At 41.5% G+C, this 18,551-nt stretch overlaps 1 protein-coding gene across 2 annotated transcripts; it reads left to right on the forward strand.

Annotated features, from left to right (window-relative positions):
- The first annotated feature begins 465 nt into the window (after positions 1 to 465).
- Positions 466 to 15,747, forward strand: sox1a (SRY-box transcription factor 1a). 2 transcript variants are annotated; one of them, XM_082507885.1, is made up of 2 exons: positions 466 to 479; positions 3,991 to 5,332. In XM_082507885.1, the coding sequence occupies exon 2, from the start codon at positions 4,007 to 4,009 to the stop codon at positions 5,039 to 5,041; it is 1,035 nt and encodes a 344-aa protein (XP_082364011.1). In that variant the 5' UTR covers positions 466 to 479; positions 3,991 to 4,006; the 3' UTR covers positions 5,042 to 5,332. The 2 variants fall into 2 exon arrangements, with proteins under 2 accessions (XP_082364011.1, XP_082364012.1); XM_082507886.1 differs by lacking the exon at positions 466 to 479 and adding an exon at positions 15,456 to 15,747 and having other exon boundaries at positions 3,564 to 4,849.
- Positions 15,748 to 18,551: the final 2,804 nt, after the last annotated feature.

The raw sequence follows: 18,551 nt of genomic DNA on the forward strand, positions 1-18,551 counted from the left end.
AGAACCCCGCCGCTCCAGCCCATTCATCCTGGAGAGCACCCCCCTCCCCCCTCCACACACACACACACACACACACACACACACACACACACACACACACACACTCCTCTCCCCTCACCATCACACACACAAAAAAGTGGCTATTTATTAGAATACTTGTTTTGTATTGTTCTGTGCCACACAAAAGACGCTTCATTGTGTTAGAAGCAAGCCCCCTTTTTGCAGAGAGAAACAATAACTTGGAATTGTCTTTTTTAGAGTGTATAATAAATGTCATTTCTTCTTGTCTCTGCCCCTCAGTGTGTGTTGAGTGGTGGGTTTGGGCACCGGGCACGGATGGCCTTGGCACTCGAGCGGCCAGATTGTAGTGGGAGTAGCGGTCTTACATGAAGCTTTGGAGGGGTTTAGGACGGCTTTAGGAGCATGGAGGGAGAATTCTTCCCACTTTGTCTGGAGTAGAGGGAACGAGGGGGACATGCGTAAGTTTGCATATTACAATTCCTTACGCAAGAAAGTCATTTTTATATACATCTAATCTGTAGTTAAACTGTCTGTTGTGCGTAAAATCGCCTTTTTAACGCGTGGTGGAATTAATTCTCAAAATTGTTATAATATTAACAGAGTGAAGCGAATTTGAACGCTTTCTGAATTCGGCGTTTCCGCTTGCTGAAATAAATGTCTTGTTGACAGCCTTTATTTCGGAGCGTTTGTGTTCAGTGCAGTGCAGATAATATGTGTTTCCAGCTGCAGGCTGTCGTTTTATTTTGGAACAAGTGAGCTCCACAAGGGGCTGCGCAAAGCTCACACTGTGGCTTCATGATCCTACAAGTTGCTCTTCAACCAGCTCAGTTAGATTTTTCCGAGGGAAGAAGATCGGATGAGGTTCGCTGGCGCCTACATTTGTTTCGCCGTAAACAAGAATAACTGTTTGATGGTGTAAAATACGAGGGGACGCATTAGACTATCCAGGGGCAGCCTGTTTTCACTCAGGACTCTATGTTTGTCTTGGTGTTTCTACTTTTCCGTAGGTTGTGGGGAGGGCGGGGGCGGGGGGGCTGACCGTCACATCTTTAGATTTAGGATGTGTAATTTAAGGCTAAGGAGCAGATGCTTTGTCTCTTAAACTCGTTTGAATAATTAGCTCCACGTTTTGTGTCCTTGGTGTTCAGGACTCCTTTTACTTCCTTAAAACTAACGCCACCCAGTTACACGAGCGCCGGCTCTTGTGCACTGCTCGGGCACAGCCACAGCCGTGTAAAAACGCTGTCCCCGCTCAGGTTAACTGCATCAAGGGGTAAAAAAAGAAAAAAAGAAGAAGAAGATGATGATGAAAGGGAGGAAGCCAGATATAATCGGTCAAAAGATTTATTTATTTATTTTTTTGTTTAATTAAGGGGTTCCTTTGCGTGGGACTGATTCCTGGACGCAGAGTAAAATAAAAAAAATAAAATAAAAAGCATAATAGCACCCGCTGGCCGCTGCGCTCGAGGAGTCGGCACGCAAGCTGTGTGTATTTATTTAAAATTGTTCACTTATTTATATATATTTTTTATTTTCTTGTGGCCATGGAGGGTGGGAGGGTTGGATAACCGCTTTGACCCTTGGCCCCAGTCGCGCACCATCATCACAGTGCGCACACAACCCGTCACAAAGGCCGCGCACAAAAGGAGCGAGGAGGTTTGAAAGGAGGTTTGTTAAAAGAGGAGTGACTGACGGGGAATGACAGAGAAAGTAAACAGGGGCCACCAGGGTCCCAATGTCACTGTAAAGGCTAATCCTGTGCGTACAAGCCTAAAGACACTCAGCACGGAGAATAAATAACGACAATAATAGTATGATTCTAACAAGAGTGACAGTAATAGTAGAAGTCATATTTTCTCTTACTATTGGCTATTTAAGAAAGCTAACGATAACAATTCTAATCTTTTCATCAGGATGTCGACTTTTTTAAAATAACTGCTGGAGATGCATTGATGCATTGCAGCACTGGTGTGAATTAAAGCAGAGTCGTGTCAGGGCAGGGTCCAGGCAGGTTTAAGAAATCTGAAAAGCATGAAAATGTATTTAATACATTTATTAATAGGCCGGTTTAATATTAGCGGTGTTATATGTGTGCTTACACTATTTAGTTAAAAATATGTTTAAATAAAAAGAAAAAAGAAGGTTAAATGTTTTTATGAATTAGACTTTTAATATTGAGCAGATACTGACAAATCGCTGTATCTGTATAATGAGACAAGAATTGGTTTCTTATTTTCTTTTTCTTTTTATGAGTGCGTGTGTGTGATCGCTTCACTCGCACTCACCTCCCCAAAGCTCTCCGGGTGTCATCATTACATTGCCATCTCCCTCGGGCCTTAAGCCACGTTTGCCTGGACCGCTGTAACCGTTTATTGACCACCGTGACATCAAGTTAACCCTATCACCAAAAACGCCCGGATCCGCCCGAGTGATCTCGCTCCCTCTGGTCCTAAACAGAGAACCATATCAAGCTAAGCTCCAATTAAAATAAAAACAGCAAAAGAACGATAGAATGATTAAATCGTTAGTCTCGCCGCGGGAAGTGGTATTTCGTTTTCCCTTTCAATTAGAGGTTGATTGGGCTTTTCAGGGGAGGTCAGCTGTGAAATCTGGATTATATATGCGCGGACTCGAAGACACAGACCGCTTTCCCCTCTCGTGTATTTTTTTTTTTTTTTAACAAACGGAATACCTGACTGGATGTTAAATAAGAGGCGTTAACAGACCCACAACATATCCACTAAAAATGACAGTTTACGTGTAGTATTTCTTTTCATCTATAGCTGCACGCGGGCGCGTGGCCAGGACTCATTCACCATCACCAGCAGACGGCGATAATGGCTCTTTGCCCCGGCAATTTCACGTCATTATACGACTATCCATCCTCTTGGGCTTCGTCTCTCAGACCAAGAGTTTTCTTTTAACCAAATCTCTTTCAAATAGTTTTCAGCTATAAATGCGCTTAATTTCTCTATCTGACACCTGCTATTACTTCAAACCTTAATTACATACCTGGAAGGAGGAGGGGGTGGGGGTAAGGGGGCACAGGCGAGGGAGAGAGAGAGAGATGGTTTAAAATTTGATATCTGAGGCGCTTGCTCAGCATCAAGTCGTCTGAGACTAGTTTGGGGGCAGAGTGTATTGCAAATCCTGTGCATAAATATAGTGAGGCCCAGGCTTCTAGTGCGCGTTGCGAATGTGAGAATAACTTGTTAAATAGGAGAGGAAGTGTCTTTTCAATGTCAAATCTGGGAAGAAAGTTGAAGGTAAAAAAGAATTTTACCCACACTTTTATGCTTCCTAATTTATAAGCTGTCTGATTTCTTCCTTCTTTAAAAAAAAAAATCAGCAGCCATAGTCTAACCTATTTTTTTTAAATATAAATAAATTGAGATGTTTGACTCATCCTAATCACAGACTGCACCCACTGTTTGGCCGCTACATCAGTGCTAACAAATCTTCGTTATTTTTGTGGATGAAGTCTCCGAGAGCGTGTTTGGAAATTTCAAATGCCTCGTGCTATTTGTGGGATTGACCCTCCTTTCTCCCTCCTCATTCTCCTCCTCCTCCTCCTCCGGTGTGTTCTTCCTCTATGGTCCTCTAGTCACCTGACCAAACGCCATGCAAATCATTCCGCTGCTAGAGCCTCATTGGCCGCTTGTGGCTCATTTAACCGCTGTCAGTGCTCATCATATGGCCGCCGCTTTAACCAACTTCTCAACTCCGACAGGAAAAGTGGCTCAAATGCGCATTCTATCACAGTGGATGTGAACCAGCCCAGGCGAAAACAGGGCGAACTGCTGGTTGGAGAACATTTTATATGCCTTTTCGGATTAATTTTCATCACGTGTTTATTTCAATTTGGGGTAGAATATTAATTTTGTAGCCCAGTCATCTCGAGCGCACCCGTACCTGTGTGCGCCTGACCTGTTGTGAAAGTGACTTGTTTTTTCTCTGTTGGTGGCGAAGTTTAAAAACCAGGTGAATGTATAGCATGATGATGGAAACTGACCTTCATTCCCCCGGCCCCCAAACGAACACGACGACGGGGCAAACGGGGCCGAATAGCGGGTCGAAAGCGAATCAGGAGCGGGTGAAGAGACCTATGAACGCGTTCATGGTGTGGTCCCGTGGGCAGCGGAGAAAGATGGCGCAGGAGAACCCCAAAATGCACAACTCTGAAATTAGCAAGCGGCTGGGCGCCGAGTGGAAGCTGATGTCCGAGGCTGAAAAGCGTCCATTCATCGACGAGGCTAAACGGTTGCGAGCCATGCACATGAAGGAGCATCCGGATTACAAGTACCGACCAAGACGGAAGACCAAGACATTGCTGAAAAAGGACAAATATTCCCTTGCTGGTGGACTTCTTTCTGGGCCGAGCGGTGGCGGTGGAGTTGGTTTAGGGGTTGGCATGGGTTCATCCGGGGTCGGGCAGAGGTTGGAGAGCCCCGGAGGTCACGGAGGTTCCGCCAGCTCCGGCTACGCGCACATGAACGGCTGGGCGAACGGTGCGTACTCGGGGCAGGTGGCTGCTGCCGCGGCGGCCGCAGCGATGATGCAGGAGGCTCAGCTAGCCTACAGCCAGCACCCGGGGAGCGGAGCGCACCACCACCACCACTCACACCACCATCATTCACACAACCCCCAGCCCATGCACCGCTATGACATGACAGCCCTGCAGTACAGCCCCATCTCGAACTCTCAGAGCTACATGAACGCTTCCCCATCCGGCTACGGCGGGATCACCTACACGCAGCACCAGAGCTCCGGCGTCTCTTCCTCAGCTGCCATGGGGACATTAGGGTCGCTGGTGAAGTCGGAGCCGAGTGTAAGCCCTCCCGTCAGCAGCACACACTCACGGGGTCCTTGCCCCGGAGACTTGAGAGAGATGATAAGCATGTATTTACCTACCGGAGAGCCGGGGGACCCCTCAATGCAAACTAGACTCCATGCCTTGCCGCAGCATTACCAGAGCGCCACGGCTGGAGTGAACGGGACCGTCCCGCTAACACACATTTAGAACTCATAGAATAATTGAAAACTGCAAACGAACCATAACCAAATATTTACCTCTTTTCTAAAATAACCCCGGTCCTGAGAACTACCTGCATTTTGTACAGAATGTTTATGATATTGTAAATGAAGGGTAAATAGCATATTCATCTCGGCTTTTTTTGGAATAGCCACCAGTGGAATTATATAACAAATATGATGCTGAGATATTGGTTATTGTGCTATCATTTATTTATTTTTTTTGTCCTTTATTTCACAGTCTTAGCTGAGGGTTACGCCAGGTTTTCACATTGGGGAGATTTGCTTCAATTGTCTCATCATTTTTGGGGGTCGGGGGTGGGGAGGGGGGAGTTTATTGTAAGTTATTTGAAAATGAGATAAGTGTCATAATCATAAGAAAGTGCTTTAAAAGATATGGGAAAATCAGCTTCTTTAAACATTTGTGTTCATTTGCAGAAGCCTGTGTCATAATTCTTGGAAATCATCTCTTTTTATTGTAACACTCTAATTCTTGTAAATTGTGAATAATTTTAATATTTGAAAGGATGACGGGCAACCGCTGTTGTAATTTAAGTGCTTTTCCGCGAGCGAAAAGCTCTGATATTGCAATGAAGAATAATTGAATAAATTTCACAAGATGTTGCTTTGATTCTTAAGAGAACGTCTTAGATTGATTATTTTTCACAGTGGTCTTACAGAAGTGTTTTGTTTTGTTTTAGGTAACAAGAATCAGAAGTCTTCACGAAAAACAAAAAACAAAATCTTCTATTTAAATTTTGACGCTGGTGGACAGATCCCTCGAGCTTTTAAATGGTCCAATTGTTTGTGCGTAATTACGCGTAAAAGCTACAGCCTGTAGGGCTGTGAGGGAACCATTTCACTAACAGGATGCTGTTTTAGAAGCTGAAGTTTCATGTTTAGAAACGTGTCCATAAATTGTTTTTAAAAAGTTTGCTTTTCTCTATTTCAGTAGCACGCAGGCTCCAATACTATGAAAACATTTTTTTAAATATTCAATGCAGGCCCAGATTGTGGCCCGCGTTCTCCTTTAATATAAATATAAAAGGACAAGCTTGATTTTGAATATTTTGAAAACTTATGATGACATAACGCACAAGAAGAACATTTAGCATGACAGCCACCTGTTAGTGTTATGAACGAAGCCTTCTCGTTTATGAATAGAAATTTGATTATATTTGTAATAAGCACATGTCATTTTCCCCTTTCAAAACCGTATGAGATGTGAATCCTTTAATCCTTTATTAGCAAGAGCAGCTTAAATCTTTTTAAAAAAAATATATATATTTCTAAATGAAACTAGTTCATTATCTATTCTACTATTATATTAATCAGTGTGTCTAATTGCAATTTTTTTTACGGAAACTTGCGCCAGAATTTCATTTCTTTTCCGATGAAAGCAGATTTTTTTTTTAGTATAAACTGCTCTTAAAAACTGAACAACTTCTCCACTGTGTATTTCATTTTTTAAAGGAAAATATTAAGCTATTTCTTTTTTTATTTAATCACTTTTAACATGTGTTTGATCTCCTGAGATGCATTTTTTTAAAATTCCAATTTTACAGCTTCTGTTCTGAACACACTATAAAAAAAGAATAAGGCAGGGATAGCAAAGAACAGCTATCTAAAAGTTTCTTAAAGAAAGAAAAAGATTTTAAAGATAAAATTATTTGTTTCTTTAAATAAGGGGATAAAAATCGAAGTCTGGGTTTTCAGTAATCTTTCACCCGAACTGCACCATCAGTTCATCTTGCATTCACTTCTCTTATTAGCTTTATTTTTATGGTGATGTCAGATAATATATGTGAATTATTAGATTATATATATTGATTTCTACGTTATAAGCTAGAATGCGACAGAGGGTAAAAAGAAAAAAAGGGTGGGATTCACAAGAATCCTAATTTCTTTAGCTGCATTTTCATCAGCTTGCTAATCAAAGAACCGGCACTTAAAGAGGCTTGATCACTCGTCTAACAAATAAATGCAATCTATGTTACTTGGCTTTTATTCTAATTATTTACTCCCATAATGTGAGAAGCAGCAAGGTGGTGGGGGACTTGTTTGCTCCTTTTACTCTCGAGCAAAATAGCAGGAAAGTGAAAGGGGGTGTGGGCAAAGTGCGTGAGGCACAAACTGGGATTCGAACAATAATTTCATGTTCGATAAAAACCACTGAAACTTGAGAGTGAACCAACGACCCGTGATTGTAATTAAAGGAGAAAAATCTCTGTTTAGATGAAAAACAGACGCACAAACCTGACAGTGTCCAAACTGTTGCTCGGACTGAATTTTGACTTCCACTCGTCACAGCTCTACAGACAAGTAGCTTGTTGAGTTGGTGATGACTCATCAGAATTTCACAGATGTAGTGTTTTGATTTTGGACCGGTTTTGGTACCTTTGACAAAAACGCCTGCATTTTGAATAAGATGCCCGAGTCATTTTTATAATTATCATTAATCTAAAAGAAATATATGTATATATTAGGCTGAAGACAGGCCACAGATGTTTTTGAGATTTTCCGTTTTTATCGCCTGTAGGCCTCATATGATACCCTAATAGTCATACACATGCAAATGAGGGGAATTTATGCCTGCTTAGGCATAAAAAAAAATCAATTAATCTCAAATACATAGTTAAAGGGCCTATTTCACACTGATGAAGACTTGGATGGTATGTCAATTAAACCTGTTAGGCCTCATAGTAAAGCATGTAACGTCTGGCTGCGCATTAATCTTTTAGGGGGCAAAAAATCAGAGGAACAATGTCTGGAAATTAGTTGAAATTCCAAAACCCGAAAGCAATTGCATCTATGGAGACATCTCCGCAATACAGCGTGCACCGTATGGCAGGGGATGGCCTCCTCGTGTGTTTTTGCATCTGTTTCTATCTTATCTGTTGATGTGAAGAGATGCGGATTAACACTGAAAGCCCGGAGAGGCGGAGCGCGTCACGGCGCATCGCCAGGCTAAAAAGAGGAGCGTTCTGGCAAATTTAACCCGAATAAATTACACCTTGAGGTGGAAGAGGGGGTAAGTGTAGGGTGCAAAGTATACAGGCTATGTGGCGCTTGCTGCTGCTACTGCTGCGTGCGCTCGCGCGCGCGCGTGTGGGAGAAAGAGTATATGTGTGTTTGTGTGAGTGCGCGCACGTACAGCTGGCTGGCCAATAAATCTCTCCACCGTGCGATACCCTTATCTTGTAGCCACCGATATATTCCGTGCTAGGAGGCCATCAGCTCCAGCGCACACTCGGTTGTTCGTAAAGCCCCGATCCCTTGCACTCCCTGTCCTAAATGGGGATAATTAGCGTCACTTTATCACGCCTCTGCATATTTTCTCTGCGTCTCCCCCCTTCCCTAAAAAAAATTACCAAGCAGCCTGCTCTCGTCGCCCGCTCTGTCACAGAAGATTATGGAGACAGATTGCACAGAGCGAATGTGCCGGGCGAGATTAGCGCGGAATAGAGAAAGCAACTGGGCCAATGAATTCCTCGGAAGGGCCTTATCGTGCAATTACACGTTGACATGTTTAACAATCTTGCTGCCTCTTAATCCTGCAGTGCTGCTCTATCTACCCACAGCTACCACGCTATATGCCGGCACACAGACCTAATGCACCGAAACGCGGCACAAATGTACTAAAAGTTATGAGAAATTGCTTTATTTTGAAACTTTGTTCACAACATCCACCAAACGCATTTTTTTTATTTGCTTTTTTTTTCCAGATTTCACCGTTGCTGGAATAGCATCTGCACTGGAACTTTTTTTTTTAAGAGGTGAGATATTAAAATACATCTTCTTCATTTATTGTTACCCCAAATCATTGCTTTACTGTAACAGCTTCACAAAGTGACAATAATGATGATGATGATAATAATAATAATAATAATTACAATAACAATAACAAAAAAAGGGGGGGGGGGGGGGGGCGCCATGTGCATCCGGAGTGGCGACGCAGAAAGTGTCCGTCTTGTCTGGAGCTAAATGTAGACTTTTCCATGTGTCTATCCAACACACACAATCACCACCACCACATCCCGACCCCTCCCCGTCCCTCCTGCCTGGCGGTATATCGGGGCCTGTGTGGGAGTGATTGTGGAGCGCCACTGTAGGAATTTGGCAGGGTCCGCGGTTTGGAGAGCCGCCCCACGCTGTGTCCCATTCAGCGGCCAGCGCGCTGTGAGGTTGGGAAGTTTCAGTCAGCCGTACAACTCAATGGCCCCCACAAAGGCGATTACAAGCCCCAGCGCATTCCTGTAGGGACCTGGGAGCGGCGCAGGTGCGAGGGGGACCGGGGTAACCCGTCAGAGGACAGATAAAAACGGGACAGTGCTGGGGACCACACAAAACCTGCCACTCCACAGGAACCGGGGATTTTGGGGGGGAGGAAGGAGGAGAAAGGGAAGAATAAGTCTGTAGAAGATGCAAGTTAAGGGGGTGGGGTGCAGCATACTGAGTGGTCTCACTGTCCATCACTGAATGAAAGTGTTTAAGGATTCCTAGTCAAGATGGTAGCCTGGATTTTTACAAAAGTCACAAGTCTGCAGTCTCCCTTTACCAATCTGGACTTATCCCTTCTCGTTTAATAAAAATAGTCTAACACGGAGTGACATTTATGAAACTACTGCAAATTTTAAGTTAAAATCTTTAAAGCTTATTCGACCCTCCCATCTGGGCTACACCGTTACCTCTTCTGCGTATTCTTTTTTTTTTTTTTTTAAATTTTACATCTTCACCAATGCCATCTGAAAAAAGTTTCATGAATCCAACTTTGAAAGAATGTTACAAAATGTTACAAAAGACACAATCTCAGCCTCCTCCAGCCTTGCCTGTGGAAAAAAAACTCTTGAAATGTCTTGTGTTAAAAATTTCTTTAATCACACCAATACATTTGATCACTTTCTACAAAAAATAATGTCTTAATGACTTACATTTTTGTCAACAGTTTCTGTCACCACGACAGCAGCAGACCAAACTGTCAACCAGTGAATTTCATTTTCCTATTGTTCACCATATCAACATTTCAATATTGATATTGTGTTTCCATCATGTTCCACTGTGGCCACAGTATAGGTGGCTAGCATGATTTAGTCAAGACTGGCAAAGATTCATAGCAATGGGTAAAAGATACCAACATATACAATTAGTAGGAGATGTGTAATTAACAACAGTTTCCCATAATAGAGTTAAATGATTTATAGATTCTGTGTGTCAAAGGCTTTTATATTAAAGACCAAACCAGCCACCCCATCATCCTACCTGAGACTTATCTGCCATGTAGAAATTTGATACTTCGCGCACTGGAAAAAAAATCCTAATGGCAGAAATTCAGGAGCAAACTGTATTAAAGTTGTTAGGAATAAGTTTAAATCCAAGGACACAGGCAGTTGCTGTATTTAATTTAGGTTGCACAGGTACTGGCACTTTATTTTAGCAGCAGAACTAACATAACACCTGCTTTTTCCATCTGTTTCTGTTAAATTCAGAGTTGGTACATGGCATGCAGGTGGGAGACTTGCAAACAAGTGGGCATTACATCTAAATGAAGCGAAGCTATTCACTGATATTTTTGGTAGAAACCGGGTTTCTCAGCAGGTTCTTTAAACAGGGGCAAGCAAAATAGGAAGTCCAAAATAAGAAATGCAAGACACATAAAAAAACATTCCTACTGTGTAAAATTTAAATATGCATTGCAGAAGTACGGTAGAGCAGTCAGTACTTGTGAAAAACCGCCTTGGGTTACTTAAATAATATAATAAACGACCTGTCCTGTTGCCCTCTGATGGCAGCAGGGAATTATCATCAATGATAAACATACAGTTTCTGGTTTGAGAACTGTCATCATTCACAATGATCTACTGTGTTTACCTTTAATTAAACAAACTTGGAAATGAGACCAGATTGAAGCTTCAAACACATCATACTGTTGGATTAATATTCAGTAACCTGCCAGTTTGTGAAGGGGGACTCAGAGATCATTAATCCTGTGCATCATAACCCTTTTTTCAACTTTTCTGGCAAAAGCAGTGTTTCATGCTTTATTATTAAATGCAATTTTAATCACGCTAAAATATGATGCAGAATTATTTCTAGAAATATTGGATTGATGTCATGTTACTAATACCTGCAACAAATTCAAAACTACATACAGTATACTGACTGTTCTGTATATTTTTGGATTACTGTGTTGCAAAGAATAAGTGTCAACATACTTAAATAACATGACATGACTGAGCTTTCACCTTTTCCACAAACACTTTGACTGTAGATTTGTTGTGCCATGCTTTCTGGGCTCGAAGTTCTCCACCGTGCACACAGCACTTAAAAGGAATCTTTTAATGTGGCGAGCCACTCTGACTGGCACAACTTTTTTAGTGGTAGGAGTGAAGTAATGTGATTGGTTTAGAGTTTAAAAATTAATTATCCTATCTTTTATGTTAGATTTCAGCGTTGGGGTAAAGGCCTAGTTCACAAGCACCTGTGCATGCAGTGCTCTGATAATTAATCAAATAACTGCCGAACGATCATAAAGTGGCACAAAAGTCAGGCCCAAACAAAATCTGCCAGACAACAGACAACTTCTAAGTAAACCCCCTAGGTTGAAGCTATATTAGGACAAAAATAAAGACCAAAGAAAAACTTGTATAACCTTTACAGGCATTCATCAGATTGTCCTTTCAGGAGGCATTTTATTCTTTCGACTTTGCTTAAAAAGTCAGATACAGTCAATAAATTCCCATCTTCTTGAAGAATATAGTGTTCATATAATTTTTTTTTAACTCTTTTAAAGAAGTGTCAATTCAACTGTATGGTCATTTTTAATCATTCACACTGTGTCTCTGTTTAATTAAATTGCATTATACAGAGCGATATTTCTTTAATTTTTTCTCACCTCACAGATGTGACTTTGTGACTTTTACCACAACTAAAATGGATAAAAGTAAGAGCTGGCTTGCTCTACAGTCTCCCTGACTGTTTGACTCTTGCCCTGTCAGAGTTGTTTAGTGATTACAGCAGCATAAGGAGATGTAAGCAATTACTTTGGCGAGCACAGTGACAGGTCCTCCAGCTTAACCCCTTTGAACACAACCCATTAGAGCACAATATGGTTCATCTGTTTTCTGCCTATGTTTGCAAAGGCCGAGACACGAAACAACTTAGTTAGGATTATGGTAATGCAGAGGACCTTGTTCATCAAGCTTATTATATTAAACATGTTAAGATTAAGGAACATAGTTAAAAAAACAAGAGCATTTTGAAATAAAAAAGTGTTTTGTTGACCCATCCACTAACCCTGACCTCCACCCTATGTGGACTTTGCAGTTCAATAACAACAATATCTTTTTTCCTCATTAGTTCGTGTTTTCTAGCACTTCGGTTAGGTTTAGATAATAAAACAACTTGTTTGGGTTTAAGAAAATATCATTTGTATTAAAGTACAGCCCTTTAAGAATTTAAGCCCAACTTTACCCATTTGCCATATTGGTCCTGTCATACTTACTATGACCGTGCAAGGAAATTATTTCTCTTGGAGACTTCCTTGTTACCTGACATAAATCCATAATCCATCAATGGGTGAACAGATGTAGAGGGAAGTTTTTAAGGCTCTGAAATGAAGAAATTGTTCCTTAACATGAATAAAATCAGCTATTTGCTGCTAAAAATAAATAATCTTGTTCTTTAAATGAAAAAACCCCCAGATATTTTAAAAGTTAATCTCATTTTCTCAGGCAAAAGCATTGTGTTGCTTTGCTCAAATAAGAAAATACCTCAGTACCTATTTGTTCCAAACACAACAACAAGGAAAGGCCACATGATAAGTTTTAAGTGTCCTCTGAAATACTCCTGTTTGCGCTCTTGAAGGAAGAATCGTTTACTGTTAGATTTTTTTTCCCCCTCTCTCAGCAGAAGTGCTTCCACAAAGAGTTTCTTTCATGGACTCTTCAAGACAAGCAAACTTAGTGTTGTTTGGCAGCAACAGTCAGACTATTACATGTGCTCCAGAGAGAAAAGGGGATTTTAGAATGAATGTTAATAAAAGCACGGTAAGTGGCTTCCTGTCCCTCACTAAATATATGCAATAACCTTGAGTCTTTTTGGGGGGTGGGGGAATAAACTAAGAGAGCATTTGGAAACTATAAAACTCTCGAAAGCATTTTGACTCTAATAAGTTCTTTTTAATACAAAAGTAATGGTACTTTTGAGTACAATAATATTGTTTTCTTTCTAGCCTACTTATTATCTTGTTTTTTCTTCTCTCCCATTTGAACACCTTTTTTTCTTTTTAAACAGAACCTTATAATTTCAGGAGGTTGATTGAAGTCTTATTTAAAAATAAAAGCATGTACATGCAGAAGCACTGCTTCTTCTTTCCCAGCTGGTCCCCACAAAGCAATGAGACAAACTTTGAAGCTTTGGACACACATAGAGATGCTCTATGCTCAATGCTCTTTACATAGTAGACGATGTCAGGTGGTGTTCAGACACCGTCTAACAAAAGCAGTGAGGTGAAATTTTGAGAAAAAATTCATGTTCTCCGTAGTCTTTTTGTTGCTTTCTGCTGACTTTTCCTCTAGTGCACCAGCAGGTCAGAGACTTTAGCTGTCCAATAACATATTTTCATCTGCAAAACAAAATGCCATGATGCATGGTTCTCAGACAATGTATGCTATATAGACAAAAGTATTGTGCCACATCTCTGTTCCGGTGTTTTTAGTTCCATTGCCATAGGAATATAAAATCGAGCCCCTTGCCATGCAGTCAACCTTTACAAACATTTGTGGAAAAAATGGGTCATTTTAAAGTGCTCACTGAATTCAAGCTTGGTGCTGTAAATGAATGCCGCCATTGCGACAAGTCAGTTTGTGAAATTTCTTCCCTCCTAGATACTCCACAATCAACTGTAAGTGGTATTATGGCAAAGTGGAAGCATTTAGAAACCACAGCAACTCAGCCATGAAGTGGCAGACCACAGAGCGGAGTTGCTGAGTGCTAAGGCGTATAGTGCATAAAAATCACCAGTGCTCTACTGACTCGATAACTGCAGCGCTCCAACCCTCCTCTGACATTAACATCAGCACAAAAACTGTGCACAGGGAGCTTTGTGACATGGGTTTCCATGGCTTAGTAGTTGCTGTAGGTATAATCTGTAGGTTGCCCATGTAGTCCAGTGTATCTTGAGGACTTTGTTGATGTACTGAGTTTTCCTTCAGTGAGGCTGATAAGTCATGTGGCTCATATGCAATATTTCCCATCAAATAAATCAAATAATCCCCTCCCTTTTCATCATGTGCCATTAACAGACCAAATTATGTATTTAACGCTAAATAACGGCATTCCCATCAGCCTCAGCTGAAACTGTGATTCTGAAGTCAGTGAGTATTACCACCGCTTACATTATGCCACATTCATGCGTTGTCACTAAAAGTTTCTGGGTGCCTGTGAATATCCAGGCTTGAATTATAACAGGGAAAGTTCCGCTGTTTAACTTTAATATGATCCTTTAAATCATGCAAATAAGGTTGCCGCACATCAAAACTTTGTCATATTTCTTCACTTCACAGTATTTTATTATTCGCACAGCTTTCTTGAAGATGTCAAAACTCACAAGTTGGTATTAAGGAAATCTTTTTTTTCCCCTTCCCACATGACCTCAGTGCAGCATAGATATGTTAGCGGCGCGAGCATCTTACAATGCTATTGTTTCCATTTCGGTAAAACCCTTGCGTTGCCAAAGTGAAGCTAAAGATGCTTGCTCTTATAAATGTTACAACTAGCTCGGTGTTTCACAAACTCTCAGTGACTCTCACCGCCTCGACAAATGTGCAGCAGGCGATAATTCTCAAAGCAGTAGAGAGGGGTTAATGAGGGGTCAAAGAGTTCAGATAAGAAACAGCAGTTTTATGATGCTCACTGCAACCTGCAGCGCACTGATAGCCGTTTGAACCGGCTGCCCTTTGAACTCTGCTGGGTCAAGTGATCAAAACACTGGGTCGTTTAGATAGGCCAGATTGGAACAAGTGAAGGATGTGTATGTCACCGGAAAATGTCAGAGAGGTACAGATAAATTGCTCCTAATGGTTATAACCCTATTCAATTTGTTTCCGCAGCCATTAGATTGTTGTCACCCATCAGACTGTTTAAGGTGTGGGATAAATTTGATTAATTTCTCTGCAAATATATATTCTATGCATTTAACCATTCCTCAGATTAGACAATGTACATGTACTCTATGTGTTTCTGTCTGCTTATAATATATATATATATATATATATATATATATATATATATACATACACATACTTATGTGTTTTTGCTAATAACTTTACTTTTACTGACTTTTGATATCCTCTACAAATTAGTAACATATATCTGTTGTTTTTGTGCTTCTATCTGTCTTCCAGGACAATGGCCATCAAGTCTATGACCAGCTGAACTGGATCACTGTGGGGAGACTGTGATTTACAGATAGCTTCTCATCCCTTTTACTGGCAGGCCATCTTTACCATGAGCACTGGGAGATAGGTGGTGCGGGCGAAAAGACCTCTCAGAAAATGTCAGCAACTGTCAGAACCCCAAATTTCTTCCATTAACTCGTTCTTTCCTCTGTGATGCTACCTTCTTGAAACCCCTTAATTACATAACCCCTTTCTCCTGTCACCCAATGTTTTGTATCCAAGTAAAGTGTATGACTTCAGATCGTGTGGCTTTTTTTTAGCTTAAAATTGTGGATAACAAAACAATCCTAGCCCCATATTTTTGCCCATCTGAGCAAAAACAAACACACACATGCACACTCACACACACAAAAGGAAACTGCATTGACTGCAGCAGCTCTCCTTCCCTCGTGGTTTTCACTGGAGCCAGTTTCACTGTCTTAATACTCTTAGTCCCTCAGCTGGCATGTTGTCCAAGAACCCGCTGCATTTTCAGATTTGTAAAATCCGTCAAAATGCCTGTAATGAATCTTTCTACAGCCTCAAGTGTATTTAACGTGCTGTTTGACCAGCCCAAAAGAAACCTTGTAAAGATCTGCCACTATAGGAACAGAGGATCAGATGAAACAGGTCATTTTCATTTGAACACAATCCCCTATAATAAACATGTATTGTTTGGATATGCTGTTAATTTCTTATTAACATCTTTCTTGTGCATGAGTGTATACGCCATGTAATATACATATTTTTTGCTTTAGAAAAGTAACTACTGTTATTATTATTATCAGGTTTTTCCGTGTGTTTTGTTTTGTCTTTTGATGGATTAAAAGTCATCTTATGAGATAGACGTGTGCTATGCACTTGCATTTTGCAGTTTGTTTTTTCTGTTAGCTTACACAGCCACCCATGGCTGGGGAGGGGGGGGGGGGGGGGGGAATAAAGAGTACATACCAAATAAACTCTTGCATCTTATTACAGCCTGAGAATAAAAAAAATACTGTGCTTTCCGTCATTTATTTTCATATTCAATTTGAGAGGTAAATTAATACTTCAAAGTGAGGAGTTACAGAAAAGTTTTAACATTTAAACTATGTATTAATTTCAAGGCCTAAATGCGCCCTCAATTATTTTACCATTGCCCCTAAGTAATTGATTTTGGGTAGAGAAAGCGAAAGGTGCTGGGGTGATCTGTGTTGATGTGTGAAAATCACAAAGCCAATAAATGAAAAATAACTGACGTCGTAATTGCTGTGAGTGTTGTAACCTTGCTTTATTGATTTTTTTTCATCAATGCATTTTGCTAGCATCAAAGTTGGGCCCATAATAACATAAATTGTTCACTGCAGTCTGTAATAATTTATATATTTCTTTCACTCGTTTTCAGCCTCTCATTGACTTGTTCAGGTGTGTGCAGCCCGCCACACAAAGACAAACGCTCATCCAGCAGCGTGCAGCTTGTGCCGTGGTACAGACAAAGAGGGAACATGTAAAGAGACTAGATAATAAGTATCTCAGGTGACTACATGCTGTGATTACCAGGTTGCTGGTTGTTATATAGGAACTATATTACATAGACACGCAGTCCCACTCTGTGCACACGTTCAGACCCACACGTTCTGCACTTGCACACACACAAACACACACTCTTGAGAGATCCTTGGTTATCACACCCATCCAGATTGTTCTGAACTACTTATGGAAAACACACACACATCTCAAGATGTGGCCACTCTTGCCAATATGAGCCCAGTGTTAAGAACAGTTGTTGTCGTTGTCGTCGTGTGGTTTTTTTTTAGCATCTCTAAATTCCTAGCGTTGCTAAGGTGCTTTGGGAGGGGATTAACAGAGGCTGGCGCCGATGAGCAAGCCTTCCAAATTTCCAACCAGTAGTGAAAAGACAAAGAAAGAGGGGGGAGAGAAAAAAAAGAGGAAAAACAGCAGAGGGTTAGACAACGGGGAAATGGCAGTAACAGCTTGTGTAAACATGATGACTTGAGAGAGGTAAAGAGGTAGAAACAAATGAGGGATAAGTAACAGAAAGTGAGACTAAATAATAAGTGTCCTAAAGAGCAGGCCTCAATTTTCACATAGGAAAGTGGGGAAGTGCTCTCCCTTTGCTTTTCTTCCCTGTCCTCTTTGCCTATTTTTCTCCAACGAATTTCCTTCTCCTCACTCTGTGTTCCCTCCTCTCTGTTTCTTCCCATCTCTTTATTCCCCCAAGGCCTACAGTTAGATCCAGACGCTTTTGTCTCTCGTTCTCTCTGTCACAACTTCAAACAGTGCCGGTGTTCAGGTCATACTGATTTGCCCGGAGCATCAGTGACTGAGCTGTCTCAGGTGAACGTCTCCCAGTGTGTCCTTGATGACACTCTCTCCCTTTCTCCCATCTCGCCGCTTCTAATTAGTGTGGTGAGCTGCAGAGGCAGTGCAGGCAGCTGAGCCACATTTACCAATCCTCAGTCTTGCTCGTACGTACAGTAACGCAGCTATTATAATGTTTGTGCAGCACTTACACATGTGAACTGGCCTTTGTTTTCACTAAATCCCTGGTTTTACACTCAGAAGAAATCAGAATGTAGTTCTTCGCCAAAGAAAGTACACCAAAGAGAGGGAGGTCCACAAGCTTTTCTTTGAATCCTCTCCTCAGGCTCAGCTTCTCAGGTAAAATGTAACTGGATGCGGCCTGTTTGTGGAATACAAGGCACTTGACCAAGGGCCAGCACTACTCCTCCCTCACCTCCCGTCCCCTCCCTCCCTATCCTTCCCCTACCTGGGTCGGGTTACCCGTCAGCCCCCCTCCTCCCTTCCTTTCCTTGAATGGTGGCAGGTAGTCTGTTTTGCAGCCCCATCGGTGTCTGTGGATGTTGAAAAGCATGTGTCTGTATGTTTGTAGTCTACCCCATACAGGTGTTTGTGACTCTGTTTGGGCTCGTTGGCCGGGCTCCTGTAACTGTGCCCGACGCTGCTGCGCTGGCTAGTGTGACTGGGTTGGCCGAGGTACGGAGGCGGCTGTCTTTCAACCACTGATCCCTCAGAACTACTCATCTGATCAGGCTGGATCTG

Source organism: Aulonocara stuartgranti, assembly GCF_965226115.1.
Source record: "Aulonocara stuartgranti genome assembly, chromosome: 16".
In the NCBI taxonomy this organism is placed as follows: domain Eukaryota; kingdom Metazoa; phylum Chordata; class Actinopteri; order Cichliformes; family Cichlidae; genus Aulonocara; species Aulonocara stuartgranti.

Coding starts and splice junctions, on each gene's coding strand:
- sox1a (XM_082507885.1), top strand. CDS start 4,007: ATGTATAGCATGATGATGGAAACTGACCTTCATTCCCCCGGCCCCCAA.